This window comes from Rhinopithecus bieti, unplaced genomic scaffold, assembly GCF_001698545.2.
Source record: "Rhinopithecus bieti isolate Rb0 unplaced genomic scaffold, ASM169854v2 scaffold_37555, whole genome shotgun sequence".
Classification (NCBI taxonomy): domain Eukaryota; kingdom Metazoa; phylum Chordata; class Mammalia; order Primates; family Cercopithecidae; genus Rhinopithecus; species Rhinopithecus bieti.
Window position 1 is genome coordinate 500,404 of NW_016815947.1, and position 18,990 is coordinate 519,393.

At 44.3% G+C, this 18,990-nt stretch overlaps 1 protein-coding gene across 1 annotated transcript in view; it reads right to left on the reverse strand.

Annotated features, from left to right (window-relative positions):
- Positions 1-2,505: 2,505 nt before the first annotated feature.
- Positions 2,506-18,990, reverse strand: part of XDH (xanthine dehydrogenase) — an 88,085-nt gene continuing 71,600 nt past the window's right edge. The window contains exons 25-36 of the mRNA XM_017854218.1: positions 16,088-16,279; positions 15,794-15,939; positions 14,957-15,038; positions 14,327-14,422; positions 13,586-13,714; positions 12,833-12,907; positions 11,857-11,909; positions 9,296-9,410; positions 8,449-8,514; positions 6,599-6,787; positions 5,805-5,981; positions 2,506-4,183 (exon numbers count right to left, since the gene is read on the reverse strand). Coding sequence (XP_017709707.1) covers positions 4,133-4,183; positions 5,805-5,981; positions 6,599-6,787; positions 8,449-8,514; positions 9,296-9,410; positions 11,857-11,909; positions 12,833-12,907; positions 13,586-13,714; positions 14,327-14,422; positions 14,957-15,038; positions 15,794-15,939; positions 16,088-16,279 — 1,371 coding nt within the window. The 3' untranslated portion in view covers positions 2,506-4,132. The remainder of the gene's footprint in view (positions 4,184-5,804; positions 5,982-6,598; positions 6,788-8,448; positions 8,515-9,295; positions 9,411-11,856; positions 11,910-12,832; positions 12,908-13,585; positions 13,715-14,326; positions 14,423-14,956; positions 15,039-15,793; positions 15,940-16,087; positions 16,280-18,990) is intronic.

Here is an 18,990-nt window from a genome sequence, read left to right on the forward strand (position 1 = left end):
CCTCCTGGGTGGTGGCTTCCTCCAGTGTGGCCACACTGGTATCGTTTCCCTGTGGCTCTCATCCCCTTCCTCTCACTGCCTTAATGCCTCAGTCTAATCCAACCACAGCTTCTCAAGCAGATCTCATTCACCATGAGACCCCCCTTTTCTTGCACACACACGCACACACACACTCTCTCCTGTTTGGCAGGGAGAATGCATGGCTTGCTATCTCCAAAGAAGACCTTTCTTCCCAATCTCTCAAATTCTGTACCTCAATCTTTTAAACTCTTGAGGTAGATGATGAGTTAATGGTGGCAAAATTAGTGTCCAGCCATCTCTCCACAAGTCTTGCATAGATGATTTAGATTCAGCATCTCTCTTTGAAATGAGGGGATGTTTTTACACTCATTGTTTTGTTTCCCATCTGTGGGACTGAGGAAAGAATCTCATTTTAGCATGCTGTCACAGAAGCACAGGCAGATAGGCATATATAGGCATACAGACATATTACCCTCCTTGCCACAGGGTTTATCTTGGGCCTTAAGCTCGCTCTCCCTGTCTTCTTCCCATCCAGTGTAACTAGATTTCTATCATATACCCTGGCTCCCTGATCTACAGGTTTCCTAATAGAAGACTCAGTTGACTAACGGTGTATGGTTAAGTTTTAAAAAGCCTGGACCAGAAACCAGGCAGCCTTGCTGTCAGTCTGACTGTGCCACTAAAGGACCATGGGACCCTGAGCAAGTCACTTTCTCTCTGTGGGCTTATGTTTCTCCTCTCTAAAATACAGAGATTGAGCTTGATGGTCTTTTCAGCTCTGGGATGCTGAGTTGGCCTGGGGGTTGTGCAAGCCAGAGCAGGGCAGTTCAAGGACAGAGATGACGCCAGAATCCCTTTGGGCAGTGCCTGACATTTCCACTTCCATCAATGGGTTGATTTGTTTCAGGTGACAAGATTGTCACAGGATCTGTCTCCTGCCTTAGGAACACGTACTCCCCCACTTCAGGATAGAAACAAAACAGAAGGGCAGGCTCCTGGGCCTGGGGGGCACCAGGGTGACCTCATGCGTCACCAGTTTAAGGAAGCTGCCTGTCAGGAATTGTCTTGTCCCACGATCCAAAATAGGCAGCAAATGGACAGGTTTCCAGGCTCCCCCTCCGCAAAAGACAAAAATATCATGGGCTCGGGGATGTTCTCAGTCATAAATCAATCAGCTAAGACTATTTCTGTCCTTATCCCTTGCCCAGAGTTCCTCCTACAACCTCTGTCCTGCCCTCCTGTCCCGGCCTCCCAGCCACCTAGCTCTGGAGTAGGGGGAGTCTCATCAGCTGCCCTGATGACAGCTCAGTAGCTTGGCCGTGCCAGCAGGAGAATCCTCACCCTGCCTATAAATGAAACGGTGGGCATTCTGGTGCCTCCGTCCACCTCCATGAGCCTGGCTAGCAACTGTCCACTCTGATAGGTGTACAGGTGTGTACAGGTGACTCCCAGTACACACCAGGTTTCCTGGCCTATAAGGGAGCTGCCAACTGGTTGTGGTGGGCACTTAGGAGTAAATGTCTCTGAGTAAGCCCTCACCATGGCCAGGGGTAGGGCTTCTCCTTCATGTGGTTACAGGGGTTAAAGGACCTACCTCATAAAACCACTGGGAGGATTCAATGAGACCCTATAGGTAAAGCATTCACCTGGCCAGTTGCAGATACTCTGAAAATAAGAATTGCCTTCCCCTTGCTAGCCATTCCTCTGGAGCTCAGACTCCCACGGCTGACCCATGTCTTTGGCGAGCTCCTTTGAGACTTTTGTCAATCTAAAACCCTAAGTCAGCTTTGAATCCAGCTCTTGGGGAAGCCTCCGAGGACATCTGGTCTACGCAGAGATCCTAAATCAGTACCTAGTGGTTAACAGATGCAACGCAGCTGGGCCAGCTGGACAGTATTGCCCCTTGTTCAATCTTCTACTGCCCTCTGCAGGCTTCAGGCCATACTGCAGGCAGTGTAGACTGCATTCCTTGTGCAACCCCAAAAAGACCAAGACATCTCACTACGTGGACTCGAGGCACTTTAAGACAACAGGGCAAGGCAAAGTGTCTGAGGTGGATGATGCCGCTGAATAGCACAGTGATTTCTAGTTGACAGAGCACTTGCTTGTTGGATTTTCATGACCAGTCTACTCTCACCTTGGTGCCTGAGCACAGAAGGGAATTCTGTGTCACTGCTTTGCCCCAACAGCTTCACTAATAACAAGTGACAGGTCTCAGGCCCTGCCCCAGAACACCCCAGAAAATCATCTGAAATGGACCTGGATCTCAGTGTAAACACTCGTTTAGTTTTTAAAGCTCTTCTACCTTGACCATGCTGTAAAACAGCCAGCATATCTAGGATACTCTGGAGAAGGGAATTTTGTAAGAAAGTGTGTGTGTGTGTGTGTGTGTGTGTGTGTTTTCAAGAAATGAAGGCTGGCCAAGATACTGAAGATATTAGCATTTGGTGTGATGATAATTAATAAGCATTTTTTACACGCCAACCAGCTGACAGTTTCATTTATTAGTGACATCAAGCACCAGTCCAACTATATCATTTCCATTATCCTCCCTCCATGGACAACACCACAGATTCTGTCTGGCAGAAGGTTGGATTTATACAGTGAAGGCATGCGACAGTGACACATTGTCCACCCAGCACCATGTAGGGATTAAATCATCTGTTGGAGCAATAAAAGGGATGTTTGTTCTTCCCTTGTTGTCTTTACCAACCGCAGAAACTTGAGGGGATCTAAGCAGAGTTCATCAGGCCCAGGTATCATATGACAGTAAGAAAACCAAGCCTTAGATAGCTGCAGATCCCTTACGTAACTGGAGTTTTCAGGTCATATATTTATAAGCTTTTGAAGCAGAAGACAGGAGACAACCCTTTACTGCAACCCTTATGTTTGCAGTAAAATGGATCACAGGAAGGGGAAATGACAGTCCAAGATCACAAAGATAGAGACAGAAGAGACAGAGCTGGGATGAGAACCCAGGCTTCTTGGCTCTTCTACCTCTGGTTGAGCTTGATTTTGATAGCAGCATTTTTATTTCATTTTTTTTTTTCTTCAGAGACAAGATCTTGCTCAGTCGCTCAGGCAGGAGTGCAGGGGCGCAGTCACAGCTCACTACAGCCTCAACCTCCTGAACTCAAATGATCTCTCCACCTCAGCCTTTCTAGTAGTTGGGACTACAGGCATGCACTATCAAGACCAATTAATTAAAAAAAAATTTAAAGACAGGAGCTCTCTATGTTCCCCAGGCTGGTCGCAAACTGCTGGGCTCAAGCAATTCTCCTGCCTCAGCCTCCCAAAGTGCTGGGATTACAGGTGTGAGCCACCATGCCAGGCCTGCTAGCATCATTTCTAGGTGGAAATTACTTTGGCTTCAAATGTAAAGATTAAACATAATCTTTTTTTGTAAATACTCAAAGAGGAAGGGAAAGAAATCTAGAACATTGTAGGTGCTCAATAATTGAGTTGGTTGGATTTTTGTGTTATAGAGTAATCTTGCTTTATGCAGCTTAACAAAATTAGATTCAATTAACCTTGAATTTGTTTCATTCTTTATTCTTTCCAATGATTCAAAGATGGTTAGAGGATTTAATCTTACCCCACTGCCTCACTGCAAAATTTGAGTATGGATTCAAGGTTATGCTTTGCTGTTCATTGGTTTGAAGGCAAGGCTTTCAGAGGAAGGCACACAATTTAAAGTAACTTTGGTTTAAGCTTCTAGAGGTTTGTGGGAGTCCCTTTTGAAGGACAGACACCATCAGAACTTGAGGTTATACAGGCTGTCCAGTAAGTGGGGAATAGCACAAACCCTTCCTGACCCTATTCCAAATACATGATTAGAACAGACAGAAAATGATCCTAATTGCATATTCACCATTTAGGCCTAACAGTTTTGAATTTGCTTATCATTCTGTTTATAAATTACATTTTTATTAAAGTCTCCCAATGCATTCACTTGTCTTCCAAATGCCATCCTGATGAATTATGATGAAAAAGTCACAGAATTAGTCACTGCCATTCTGTGACTTTAATAGATCCATGTTCTGTGGTATGTTCCTCCTGCTCCATGGAAGCCCAAATGCAGCACAAGAAGACTCTGCTGAGGACTCTCTCTTCAGACCCTCACAGACCAGGGTTTGCAGTTTTCTGGTACACCAGTGACACACTAGGAAGGAATGATAGTGTTCTCATTGCCAGGGTCTGCTGATCATGCTCCTCCCACCCTCTTGCATACCTCACCTCCCACCACTGCCAACCACCATTCCAAGGCCAAGCACCACTCTGCAGGCCCAGCTGTTAAGAGTGCCCCAGGGCAAGACTCCTTAATTTCCGAAGCCATTCACTTATTTTCATTGAGCACTTTCCATGTGGCAGGCATTCTATTAGGCTTTGGAGATATGGTGATAAACAATACAGATGCGATCCCTTTTGAAACTCACGGTCCTTAAAAAGTTCATAGAATCAGCTGCTCATGCAAATCCATGGCAAGAATTTTTAAATGGCTGGCATGTTGTAACATAGAAACGAATCTTTGTTTCAGGTCTGGGACCATGGAGAGCTTACTAAAATGACTGAGTTCTGCATCAGACTGTTTGCAAAGAGCTCACCTTGCAACCTCTGGGAGCTTACTGACAGCCTACTCCTCTCAGGGAAATGGGTTTGGGTGATTGTCAGCATTGGGAACCATAGTGGGAAGGTTCTGGGCTGTGGGTAGATTGCTGCACAGCTGTGGGCATCTTCACTGCCTGGGAGTGCCACACGGTCTGTGTAGTTATCACTCCATAGCTAAAGCTCTTGGTAGACCCAAGGAAGACCTGAATGGGGACCCACATGCCTCCTTCACCCGCTGTGTTGAGGTCTGGGGATGGCAGATTTGTCTGCCCCTGGGGCTCTCCTGTGCCCTCCCCACTTGGGACCATGTGTACCCACTTTACCTCTAAATCCAAAAGGCTTATTTAATTTTAAAAAGAGGAAGCCCAACCTGAGTATCAGGAACAACCCAGTCCTGCTAACTCCACACAGGTTGCAGTTGCAAAGGCAATTAAAGCCACAAGGCAGAGCCCACTTCAGCACCACTCAGAGGCTGGGCTGGGTCTGAGATCCTTACAGTGGAAGCAAACATCCTAGCAAAGTCTTCTTTTGTTAGGCCTTGCCAACGACAAGTATCACATAGGTGCTTGTTAAAGTGATTCCAATGACTACGGAATTCTTCTACTACTTTCTGCCACATACACCTTCAAAGCAGTCATCAATCACACTATAATGGAATCATCTGGTTTCCCAAGGTTGCAAAGTCCTCAGGGACACCTATGTGTCCCCAGTATCAGAATGGTACATGATAATCACAGGACAAATATGGCTGATCTAATTATTTCCTCTTTTTCCCTCTATCCCCCCAATATTCATACAGAGTCCTTCACATAAATTAAAACAAAAATGCTGGCGACTGACTGATACTAAAGATTAGGCTCTCTGGAGTTTCATCCATCACCCTTATCTAGATGGAAAATAATAAAATCTGTGAGTTATGACTGTGCACCACACATTCCTCCCATCTCTAAAGAGGCCCGGCTACAAGCTACAGCTTTAAAGAAGTTTCTCGTTATTCTCTTGCAAGTTCGAATGTGTGTGCTGCATACCGTGCACAATGAATGGTGGCCATTGATGCAAGGCTGCCCAGTTAAGAGAGAGCCCAACACCTCTCCTCTGTGCAGAACCTTCCCTGCAGTTTGCCAGCCTATCCCTGGCCTCCCCTGGACTGAGTGGACGCTTGAAGGGCATCATACCAGGGTGGTGAACCTGTCCACGCAGGCGTTGCGGATCTTCTCCGGAGTGGCAGGGCTGTCTAGCCGGAATAGTTCCTTCACGTTATTACCTGTGTGCTGAGCTCGAGCTGCACGGATGGCATCTTTGATGGCAAAGAAGATAGAAGCAGCCAGGAAGAGGGGTGGCTCTCCAACAGCCTGAACACAGACAGGGCACAGGGCAGGGGCTCAGGCAGTTGGTCCCGCCTCCACATCATCAAGTGGACCTAGGAGGTCAAACTCTGCACGAGGAGGGCTGGTGGCGCCAGGAAAGCACTGACGGGGGCCACACCAAATACAGCGGGAAGGCACAGTCAAAATTGATCAGGGGCTAAGAACAATCAAGCTAGTACATGACCGGACCTCATGGACATATTTCTTTGAACACTCATTGTGTAATTTTCTCTGATGACATCATGCAAATATAATGTACCATTTAAAGTTATAGTCGGTAATTGTATTTTACAGAGCACAAAATCTGATGTGAATTTTAACCTTTTCCTCAGTCACTAGCCGAGGACCTGCAACTCGGCAGCCAACATTTACAGGCACCATAGTCATATTACAGCATTTGCAGGAATTATGGGGATAAGAACAAACAAGAATTAAAACACTTTCTAGCATAGGTTGGTTTTTCTCCCCCCAAAGTATAGATCAGAGACCACCTATATCAGAATCACTAAAGATACTTGCTGAAAATGCAGGTTCCAGGGCCCTAAGACACACCCATTGGAGCAAAATTTCTGGGCGTCGGCACAGAGCCAGAGCAATGGTACCTTCGATGCATAGATGGCCTTCTTGTTGGGGCAGTCGCGGAGCAGGGACACCCTGAACTCAATGGGGATGCTGCCAAATGCCGGGATCTTGTAGGTGCTAGGGCCACGGGTGTGCAGGCTCCCCTCGGGGGAGTAGTGTAGCTCCTCTAGGGTGAAAAGGCCAAGGCCCTGGACAAATGCCCCTTCCACCTACAGGATGGATAGAGAGCATAGTTAGCTTGCCTCCCTCTTCCCTGAGGACAGATACCATTTGCCACAATGGACACAAAGCCCCACCTGCAGTGCAGCCTGGAATGTAGCTAAAACAGTCCTCTATTGCTTACCCGGATCCTGCCCCAGCCCTGGGATAACCTATCTGGACTTCTGCCAGGCTTTGGCTCAGACAGAGCAAAGACATTAACACGGAAGGTCAGTGATTCTAGGAAGGTCATGCTGGTGGGCGTTGTTTCCCATTAACACCTGCCGCAGTGCAGATGGAGATGTTCCTTCCATGTTGCTGCTGGGGAAATGGTGAGCCAAAGCTGAGAAGCAAGCTCACAGGAGGATTTATTCGATAGTAGATTCTTTGAGACTTACCTCCAGCCTTTGTGAATGCCCACCCCTGCCTGTCGTCTGGGAGAAAGTGCCCTCACTGCAGTTCAGCTTACAGGTCTCTCCTAGGGTAACTGCCATGCTAGACAGGCCCACACATCTGCCCTCTCAGCCCCCTGCTCAGAAGCGTGACATGCGGCACTACCGTACCTCAATGAGCATTCAGAAAAGAAACCAGCCGGCAATCACCTTTGGGTCTACAGTGCCTGGCTTGGTGCCTGGCCACAGTAGGGGACCATAAATGGTTGTTCAATGAATTAATGAACAGATTGACTAATGGCCAGATTTTCGTATACTCAGTAGTTGTCCATTTTTGAGAAGTACAATTTGTATTTTCTACCAGATGCTCAGTCTTGAATTCTTGATTCCTCCTCTGTTTTCTCCTATTTCATCTATTCTTTATTTTATTTTATTTTTTTGAGACTAAGTCTTGCTCTATCACCCAGGCTGGAGTGCAGTGGTGTGATATCAGCTCACTGCAACCTCCGCCTCCCAGGTTCAAGCAATTCTCCTACCTCAGCCTCCTGAGTAGCTCGGATTACAGGTGCACGCCACCACACCCAGCTAATTTTTGTATTTTTAGTAGAGACGGAGTTTTGCCATGTTGTCCAAGCTGGTCTCGAACTCCTGACCTCAGGTGATCTGCCTGCCTTGGCCTCCCAAAGTGCTGGGATTACAGGTGTGAGCCACAGGGCCCAGCCCTATTTCACCTATTCTTCCCAGTAATCCAATATTCTCCTAAAGCAGTTTTCTCTGGGACCTCCCTTTACTACTTCTGCTTAAGCCTTTGTGTTTTGCTCCCAGGAGCCTTCCACCACTCCATGTTTGGCAGCATCTGCTTCCTGGGGTACAAAAGCTGCTCTGGGTGGAGGAGGAATGAGAAGACAGAAAACTCCTCTGACCTCAGACCCGCTGTCTGGGCATTGATCCCAAAGTCAATCTCCATTCTACACTGTGCTTGCACTCAAATTGGGTATGTGTGCATGTCCACATGTGCATGCCATGTTCCCCATTCCTCATCTTGTTCTTTGAGTTGTGAGTGCCCTTCCCAAGTTAATCTATATTAATTTGTTTTCTGTCTTGAGAGTTGGTTGGGCTATCACCAATCTAAATTCTACTTTGGGGAGAACTCCCTAGGTTCCATGTTTCAGCCTATTTGAAGACAACCTTGGAGAACATGCTGTGGCTGGTGGCCCCAGGAGGGGAATGGGGCACATCGGTGGCCAAGTCTGTCACCATCCTGGTCTCCCAAGCCTCACCTGTCCAATATCAATGGCAGGGTTTAGACTGGAGCCAACATCCATGACAATATCTGTGCGGAGGTTCTAGAGGAGACAGCAAAATTACAAGCAGTTAGAGAAGAAAAAGATGTTTGGAATATGATAGATGACTCATGGTGACCCTCAGACTACAAATGCCAACCAAAGGGTACGTTCCCAAGCAGAAAGCCCTGGGTGTACTCAGGCAGAAGTGTGAATATTCCCACCAAATCTCTGCTGCCACCATCACTGCTGGAGTCTGGGTTTGTAGGAGTAGGGGATGGGGAGCAGCAATGATCTCTCAGTAACTGGAAATAACACACACTCATACGTGAGTAGTCAGATGGGGTCCCAGCCTGGGGCTTTGAATCTGAGTCTGGGTAGATCATGTACAAAAGAGTCAATATATTACGTTCCATGGGCTGAATCCAACTCGCCCCTGTTTTTGTGGGGTCTGTTGTAATAATAATTACATTATTAAATAGCTGGAAAAAATAAAAAGAAGAATACTTTGTGACAAGTAAAACTCGTATGAGATTCCATTCAAATTCAAATTTCAGTGTCTATAAATCATATTTTATTGGAACAGAGTCACACTTATTGGTTTACAAGCTGTCTGTGACTGCTATTACACTTCAATGGTAGAGTTCAGTAGCTCAGGCAGAGACTGCATGGCCCACAGAGCCTAAAATACTTATTCTGTGGCCCTTCATAGGATGTTTGCCTATCCTTAATGTAAGGCATTATTTTTCCAACCAGAAAGTTTGTCTCTATCAACTTTTGGTATTACAACTCAGTTGTTTCTCTTTCTTTCCCACTAAGTACTAAAGTTTTGCAAACTTCTTACCTTATGATCTCCTGTTAAGCAGTCAATCTCTACTTCAGAGCAAGCCACCCCATAGGAGAAGTAGTGGAAAGGGTTCCCCGAATTAGTCTCAAAGCTGTAGCCCAGATTGGGTGTTCTGGGAAAGGAAAGAGAAGATACTGCGCGCGTATTAACATGAACACACCCCCTTCCCTATGCACGCACAGCTTGACACACAACAACTTTAAACCCCACAAGTTTTTGCATTCAGCTGTTCTCCAAAAAAGTCCATGTGTTTTGAACAGTTTGAACCTGTTAATGAAACCCAGTTATTCCAGAACATTTTGTCTCTGGGCTCTCCTCTAGTTTGCCAGTAACCCTTCCGTACTCTTTCTGTATAGCCTAGCAGTGTTTGATACCATGCTGGCTTCTACACAGTAGAAACAGAGGTAATAGATCTGTCCGTTCATGAAGGACGTGAAAATCACACTCCAAAGGATGTACTAAATTAAAATCCAAGGTCTTCAGGACAGAAGGTTCTGCCTGTGGTGGCTCTTAGACTGTTCACACAAGTTCACCTGCTTACCTTCTCAAGATGAAAGTTAATAAGATCAGTATCTCATGCTAACCTGGGTGCATCTTTAAGCAGCCACTCCCCACCTGCTGGTCCCTTTGAAAGTTCAACAAATGATTTGAGGGAAATGACACTAATAGAAACAAATGCTTCCTTATACATTTAAAAAATTTTCAATCTGGAGTACCTTATACAATTCCACTTTTGCCTGAGTCATATAAATATATGTGTATATCTATGCATTTGTACATGTGTATTCACACACGTAGAGTTTACAGTACACTGACTCTGTTATTCCATATACTACACAGGGATAACATGAGCTGATATGGGCACATCTGCACAAAAACAAAACCAGTATGGGGCTGAGGGAAAAGCCTTCTCCCAGAATAAAACACCACCAACTCCCAGAAAAAAACACCACCAATCCCTTTGACCTCTGTTTTTCCAACTGTCACCATGCTCATCTGGTTTCACCTTTATAAAACCTTAGTTTCATGAACTCCAGAAAAGTAATAGGAATTTATGAGAAAATGAGTTTATGTATGTGTAGGTCAGATATTAATAACCTAGAAAGCATTGGCAAAACATTTCTTCACCACACATATATATACATGTTTATACATATATATGTATAATACTTTTATATGCCTTATACATATATGTATAATACATATATAGTGTAATACTTATACACATATATATGAGCCATATATAGTTCATATATATGGCATAGAAATGTTTTTTGTGTATATATGTTTACACATATATATGACTCATACATATATGTATAATACATATATATATTCAGTGTAATATCTATACACATATATTAGCCATATATATGTTCATATACATGGCATAGAAATGTTTTGTGTGTGAATGTATGTTTATACATATATATGCCTTATGCATACATGTATATAGGTATATACATATATGTATAAGGCATATATATTCAGTGTAGTATGTATACACATGTATTAGCCATATATATGTTCATATATAGGGCATATAAATGTTTTTTGTGTATATATGTTTATACATATCTATGCCTTATATGTGTATAAACATATATATGCCTAACATATATATGCTTATATATATATTCATATACACATGAAAATAAATGTTTCATACATTTATATATATTTATGCTTATATATGTATAAGAAATGTTTATACATATATATATTTATGCTTATATATGTATAAGAAATGTTTATACATATATATTTATGCATCTATATATCCATACATTCAGACAAGATATTTTAAAGAAACATTGAATTATTTTCCAAATATATTGAAAGAAAATAGTCCAAATATCTGTGAAAGAAAAGGTCCTAGTTAAAATTGCCAGAGATGGCTAAAACATGATGACTGACAGTACATATGATCATATCTTTTTACAGCTGCTAAGTCAGATGGGCAGGGTCTCTAGCTATTCATGCTGCTACTAAATTTAAAGTTGCAGAAGACATACACTCTCTTGAAAATCTCCCTGTATTAATAAGGTTCCACTGTATTCTGCATTTTGTAACAAGACCATGTGCTCTAAATCCTCCTCTCATTCTATAAAAAAATCCCACACACAGTACAAAGAAGCACGCATAGCTAACAGCAATGCCTAACTCATAACACTACACACCCTGGTTTCTGCAGGAGAACACTGAGGGAGGAATGGTTAGGTGACTGGCCCTAAAATGTCGTCAGTAAGGAAACAGGGGAACAGGTTCAGTAGGACCACTGACTTCCTCAGGCAAAATGGTGCACCCTGAGATCAGAACTAGAAGTCAGGTCTTCTGACACACAACTGGTGCTTTTGCCCCTTGGCACACAGCGTGGCTATTCCACATATTTTAGAGCATCTTTAGACTGAAATTAGTGGAAGTCTGTTGAAGAGATAAGAGCTTCAGTGGGGCTGCTCTCTCCTGACCACAGCCTGGCAGGATTTGGTGCTGGAACGGACCAGTGAGGTTAAGATGACATCACACTATGAGCTGGGCAAGGACAGCACCATACTTACCTATAAAACCCAGTGGCAGACAAGCTCACTGTGTCCATGTAGGCAGCTGTGACCTGAGGAGCAGAGATGGCCATCAGGCAGGGGAAGTGGGGTTTTCAGGAACCCTGACCTGCCACTAAGCTTTCACCCAACTACCAAAGCCAAGCTACATTCATGTGCTTGGTACACATGGTATGGAGAGATCAAAGAAGGCATAGTAAGATGAGTGAGTCTGAGAAAAATGGCATGTTTTCTTTCAATCTATTGAGGAAGATTTGTACTGAGCTGGTTTACGTGGGGTCACATTTGATGTGCTACTCTTCTGCCCAGTTCTACCACTCCAATACTGGGGAAGGATGCAGGGCTGCCATTGATATTTCCCCCTACTGGAGGAGCCACAGCCTCCCACCTGCGAGAGACTCCCTTGCAGCCTCCCTCTGAGATTTCTGACATTCAGGCCACTGATCTAGAAGTCAGAGAATTGGGCTCATTCTTATTATAAGTACTTGTTCTGTCATTCCCCAAATCACAGGAATGATAGAAGTTCTTGGGTGATGTTTTCTCCCCACGCTCTCATAGAGGGAATCTCAGTAGACCCAGACTCAAGAGATGGAGATTTGAGGAAAACCAGGTTCATCTGGGACAAAGGGGCTGTGGGAATAGACCCGGTGAGTCAGTACAATCTGATGAGGCATGTTCAGCAGGCACCCATCCTCTCAGGCTCAGGTAGCGAAAACCCTGATTCCCACAAGGCTGTCAAGATCCTGGATCAAAAACTTCCCTCAAATGACCTCCCTCAATGATGAAAGCTACAGAGAAAGCAACCCAGCCAGGATGAGCATTTATTCGTCCTGTAAAATCACACAAACCACCTCAACTTCTCTCTGCTGTTCTGACTAGAATATTGTCTCCTATTGCTTGTTCGGGGTCGGAACGGAGGCCCTGCTGTCGATTTCCCTCTCCTTTGCAAAAGGGACTTGGATCCGCTCAGACTCACCCAGTCTTCCCAGGAGCCACTGGGATTCTTCTTCTTGTAGGGTTCCAGCCTTTTCAAGATGGTCTGACAAGCCGCCTAAAGTAAACACCCCCAGCAAGCCAGACACATCACTCCTCTGCATTCAATAGCCCAGGCAAAACCCGAGGGCCCCAGCAAGGCCATCTCCAAGCAATGCTGTGCCCAGAGTGCCACTCAAACAGCCTGACCACCCACTCCAGAATGACCAAGGTCCAGGATAGAATCCACAGGACCTGGCCAATAGGGCCACCACTAGTCCCTGCTTGGAGAGCACTTCCTGACCCAATTCTTAGACTGACAGAGGGTGGAATGTTTGAGGGATCCCAAGGGAGGTGTCTTCTTCCCTCAAACTCCTTGTTTGATTACATCCCCCATATGGGAGAGGAGCAAGTGTGGCCAACTTGACTCTATAATCAAATTTCAGCTTCAGTCCATTGTCCTATTGCTAGCTCCAGAACCAGGGAGTATTTCCAGAAGCCTCTGCTTTCCCTCAGTATCCTCACTTCCCCATCCTGCACTCATCCTTCCCAGCTTTGAGGGCAGTGATTATGATTCTTGGGCCTCTCTTTTAGCTTGAGGTTTGGAGAAACAGCATCCTCCTGGATAAGGGAGCCAGAGGCCTGGCCAGAGCCAAAGAGTCTGCAAGGAACCCTTCTAGCTCCCACCCAGGGAGACTCTCCAGGCCCACAGCTCTGGGCTGGCCCTCTGCTCTGCGGGCTCCCATGGGCTCCTTACGTAGACGGCCTGTCCATTGAGGTCAGCGCTGGCAGAGGCAGCCGTGGGAGAGGTGTTGGGCACAGTGTTAGTGCTTGTCTCACTGATATAAATCTTAGAGGTAGGGATTTTCAGAGCTCTGCTGGCCACCTGCAAAAAGAGAAGACATTGCCCTCTAGGGAAAGGGTTATCATGGGGCTTGGCTGCCTTCTCTCCAAGACAGGATTCACATTCACTGTTACAGGCAAGAAAACAATTTTGTAAGCTCTAATCCCATTGTCTGGGATGTCCTCACATCTGGCTGAATTTGAAGGAGCACTTGTTGGAGTGGTTTGGTTGGGTAAAAGCATTCATAAACTGACAGTGCCTTTTTACACTAACACTCACTTTTCACAAGATCCAATCTGGCCAGTCTCCATGCACCAAGCAGATGTGCTGACTCTAATCCAGCTCATTGTCCTCACCCCACTCCGAGGAGTCTTTTGGAATGTGGGAAACCTTTACACACACAGTGTGCCCACCTGACACACTGAGAATGTTGGTAATAGCAATGTCTTCAGAAGTCACCTGGCCAACTCCTTTGCACAGTTGAGGAAACTGAGTTCAAGTGCAGGAAAAGACTTGCCCGAGGTGACACGGACATAAGCGACAGGGCCGGGGCCAGACCCTGGGCCTGCTTCTGCTCTGGTAGGTCCCACTGCTCAATTTCTTATACCACTTCCCCTAACAACAGACACCACGGTGCTAGAGAGGGCTGCTCACCTGGACCATTTTGGTATGAAGGCCTTGGCCCATCTCGGTCCCCCCATGGGTCAGCAGCACAGAACCATCTGTGTACACATGAAGCAGGGCTCCTGCCTAGGGAAAGAGAAGGATGCCAGACACAAAAGTCAGTAAATTCCAATTCAGTAAAGTTTGGGACCAAAGGTATGGAGCCCAGGAACAAGAGAACCAGCAGCATTTTGGATATAAATCTCAGACAAAAATTATGGCAGTATGAATCTCATGATTTAATTATATAGCACATCAGTAGTTTGCAGAAGGTTTTCATGTGTTTCTCTCTGTTTCTCTTGTTCTCAAAGGGAAATAGGTCAAATATCTGTCCTCACCCTGTAAGTGAAGAAACAGAACAAGAAAAATAGAGTAGCTCTCACCAGTCTGATAGTAAGGAAAGGTAAGAACTAGAGGTTGATCCCAGATCTCTGAGTCTCACTGCCCATGACTTACTGGACAAATAGGACTGTGCAAGTTCAACTTTCATTTAAATAGCAAAGAGTTCCTCCAGTAAGCCCTGTTACCAGTGACAACGAAATTTCCCTTGCAATGCTGTAAACAAGGGGGAAATGGGGTCCCAGTCCAGCGGAGATAGACACAATTCTATAAAGCAATTACCTGATTCAGAAAAGGAACTGTGAAGCTTATTCCAAACTTGGTGGGAATTATGCACAATCCTCTCTTTTTCCAACAATTCTCCCTAGAGAAAAAGGAACATTCTTATAGAAACTTCTCTACCATGTTGAGGTCATGAACATCTTTGGATCAAGCCAAAACAGGACATCCTTGGGGTTTCCCATACAGTCTTGTAATAATGGAACTATGCCCCAAAAAAGACAAAGATGAGAACAGTCAGCTGGTGCACAGCCCGCTCCAGGCGGTCTTGACTTTAGTGTCAACACTCGTATTCCTTGAGTGCAACTTGTGCTGGGTCAGAGTGCCCTGGTGGTCTTGGGCTGTTATCTCCAGGAGGCACTGTGCTTTGCTGACAATAATAAAGCCTTCTCTGTGCTTTATATTTAATTGTCTGAATAACTCTGTGAGGAGGACAGAGCCAGTCCAATTATGTCCGCTTTTCAGATGATGAAACTGAGGCCCAGGGAGATGGAGTGACTCTAAAATTCATATTTATAGATTGGTGTCAGAGGCAGGTGTATAACTGTGACGTGTTGGTCCTGGGCCAGTGTTCTTTACAATATGGTGTGCCCAGGTTTACAAATGCTTAAAGATGAACCACAACTGACAGACTATGACACTGATTGCAGGCTGTGAGCCCACCTGCCCCAGGCTGAAGATCATTATAAGATCTTAAAGAGATGGCTATGAATGAGTTGGCAAACTCAGCAGTCTCATAAGTTATCCACTAAATTACTAGCTTCCTATTTTGGGGTCAGCAGAAAGGCTGTAGGATATGAAACCCAGGAAAGCAACTGGACCCCTACTCCCAGTGCTTACTTGTTGAACTTGTCAACCTCACTCTTCCGAGCATGATACTGAGAGCTTGCTAGGCATTCTTCCCAGCACCTGGGCAAGGTGAAACCCTCAAGCTTCTGGTTGAAGTGTGTCAGGTCCCCTTCTCCGTACAGGTTTTTCCTCCGCACCTTCCCAAGGAGAGAGACAAAGAGGCCTTGTTGGTGGCAAGAGACTGTGGGGTGGGGCGGCCCCATGGGAGATGCCCAAGATACAAAGCCACTCTCCCCCTAAGTAGTCCAAACCACTTTGACTTGTGCTACCAAATACTCCGCTTACCTCCTCTGCAGGCATCCCACAGGTCACTGCAACTTCACTCATCCAATACTCGGCAATGAGCATCCCCTGGGGACCCCCAAAGCCCCGGAAGGCCGTGTTGGAGGGAAGGTTGGTTTTGCACAGCCGCCCAGTGCCCCGGATGTTGGGGATTTTATAGCAGTTGTCCATGTGGAATAGAGCTCGTTCCATAATCTGAAGCAGAGGAAACAAAAATGGGAGAGAACAGTGTGCTGATTTCACTGGCTCCTCAAAGTAGGAATTCTGAGGGCCATATCCATTGCCTGCCTTTCCCCTCTGCACCACAGCTGCTCTTCTTCAGCCCAAGTTATTTCTCCCCCAGGATATTGCAGCAGCATTTTTTTTTTTTTTTTAGACGGAGTCTCGCTTTGTCGCCAGGCTGGAGTGCAGTGGCGTGATCTTGGCTCACTGCAAGCTCCTACTCCCTGGTTCAAGCGATTCTCCTGCCTCAGCCTCCTGAGTAACTGGGATTACAGGCACGCACCACCATGCCCAGCTAATTTTTGTATTTTTAGTCGAGACAGGGTTTCATCATGTTGGCCAGGATGGTCTTGATCTCCTGACCTTGTGATCCACCCACCTTGGCCTCCCAAAGTGCTGGGATTGCAGGGATGAGCCCAGCCTGCAGCAGCAACTTTACTGCACCGTATCCACCTACTAGTCCCCTCATTCAGCTCCTCTGTGGAGAAGCCTTTCCCAGAGCCTCTAGTTGGAACTTGCCTCTTTTTGAAAACAGTTAACTTTTAAAAATTCATTGTAAATTAATTAATAAAACTAATGAAACCACCATGAAAGTTGTACTACAAATAGTTTGAAGTGTTGCAGACTTCTGTAAGTCATGGTATGAAAAACAGTAGCCTCTTCCACTTTCCTTCCTTCCAGTCTCCAGAAGCAACTACTTGCAATTCTCATAGCTTATCATTTATAAGTTATTTAGATAAACTTACACGTCTCTAGATAATGTGGCTACATTGCTATGTCTTGACTTTTTCAGTTTTGGACTTTTAGGTTGTCTTTCTTTTACGGAAAAGGAGAATTTAGTTTTGGCTTAGCCCCCTCCCTCCAGCCCTCACCCCTACCAGCTTCCTATTTCCCAGTATAGTTGTATTTTGATCAGATCAATAGTCAATTTAATATTGTAACTCTGTAAACATTACTTACTGCTGAACCATGTAGTTACATTACAATTTCTTCTCCCTTGATAATACTTTGTTCATCCTGGAGTTAATAATTGTCTTTATTTTTTCATCTGCTTCATTTGGTATGTACTTATTACTAAGCCAACTTAAAGTTTTCCCCAATTCTAAAAATCTGCTTCTAATGTGTTTTCTCTTTTCCCTCGTGAGCCCTGCTTCCAACATTTTCAAGCACATTAGATTTTCTATCCTAGAGCCATCTGGCCTACTCCAGTTTAAATTGGCTGCCCACTAGACCTGCTATTCAGCTGTTACCTAAGGATTTAAATCTGAAATCCCCCAGTGGGATCCAAAGGGGTAAAGGGATTCATCCCAGGGATTCCCTTCATCTCTCTCCATATTGAATCTCCTGTTCCTGGATTCCATGCCTTTCCCTTTTTAAATTTTACTCCCTCATTTTGTTGGAGTACATCCTTTAATATCTTCATAAGAAAGGGTACACAAAGAGGAACATCTTTGACACCTTGCATGTCTGAAATGTCTTTATTCTACTTTCACCTTTAATTAATGATTCTGCTGTATATAGAATCCTAATTTGGAAGTAGGCTTTCCAGTTTTTCTCAGCAATTTGAAGGCATTTTACCAGTACATTCTAGCTTCCTGCTATTGAGAAGTCCAATCAATGGCTTTCTAACTCTTGGAAAGGTTTTTTTTTCCTGAAAATTGTGAAATCTTCTCTTTGTCCTCGGGTTTCTAAATTTCATAATGTTATAAATTGGCATAGGTCTATTTTCTTTCATTGTGCTGGTTATTGAATGTGCTGTTTTAATCCCAAAATGTATGTCCATCAGTTTTGGAAAATTTTTTGAATTATTGATAGCTCCCCCGTCTCTGTTTTTTCCATTCTTTCTTTCTGAAATGTTTATGATTTGAACCTCTTGAACTAATCCTCAATGTTTTTTTGTATTTTCTCTATTTTTTCACATTATTTTCCATTTTTGGGAAATTTGTCAAGTTCCTTTCAACCCTTCTGCTTTCATAGTATCAATTCATGAGAGCTCTTTTTTATTCTTTGATTGCTCCATTTTAGTAACATTCTGTTCCTTCTTTAAGTTGTAATATCTCATCTCTCTGGAAAGATCAATGGCAGTTTTCATGTTTTTGTTGTTTGTTTTATTTTGGTTTTATTTTCCTATGTGTACTCTCTCTCTCCCACAAGTTGCTTTATGTGTCTTTGATCATTTCAGTCTTACTCATCCTAGATGATTTTTCTATGTCTCAATTAATTCTACTTTTGCTTTTTCTAGTATTTATCAACTTGTATTTCTGTTTCTTTTATCATCTATTTCCCCAGCCATATTGTGAATTTCTTGAAGGCAGAAACAATGTCATATCCTTCTTCATGTGGCCACCCTAGGCACTTAATAAATATTTGCTGGATTGAATTAAAAATCTTGTAAGGTGTCTAGGGACAAAGACTGTACGTTTTTCAATGTGATTTTTTCCCATGCCAAAAAGCATGTCTTATACGTGGTGAGAACATGAAATAATAATACTTCTTTTTTTGAACAATTTTAACCCTAGAACTGAAGAGTGAAGTTTTCTAACTGAGCCCATTAGGCAGCACCTAGCAGAGAAGAGTGGGATCCAAAGAGGTAAAGGGGAATGTCAGCTTTTCCTGAAAACTTTAACTTTTTTTTTTTTGTTTTTTTTTTTTTTTTTTTTTTTTTTTTTTTTTTTAAAATAGTG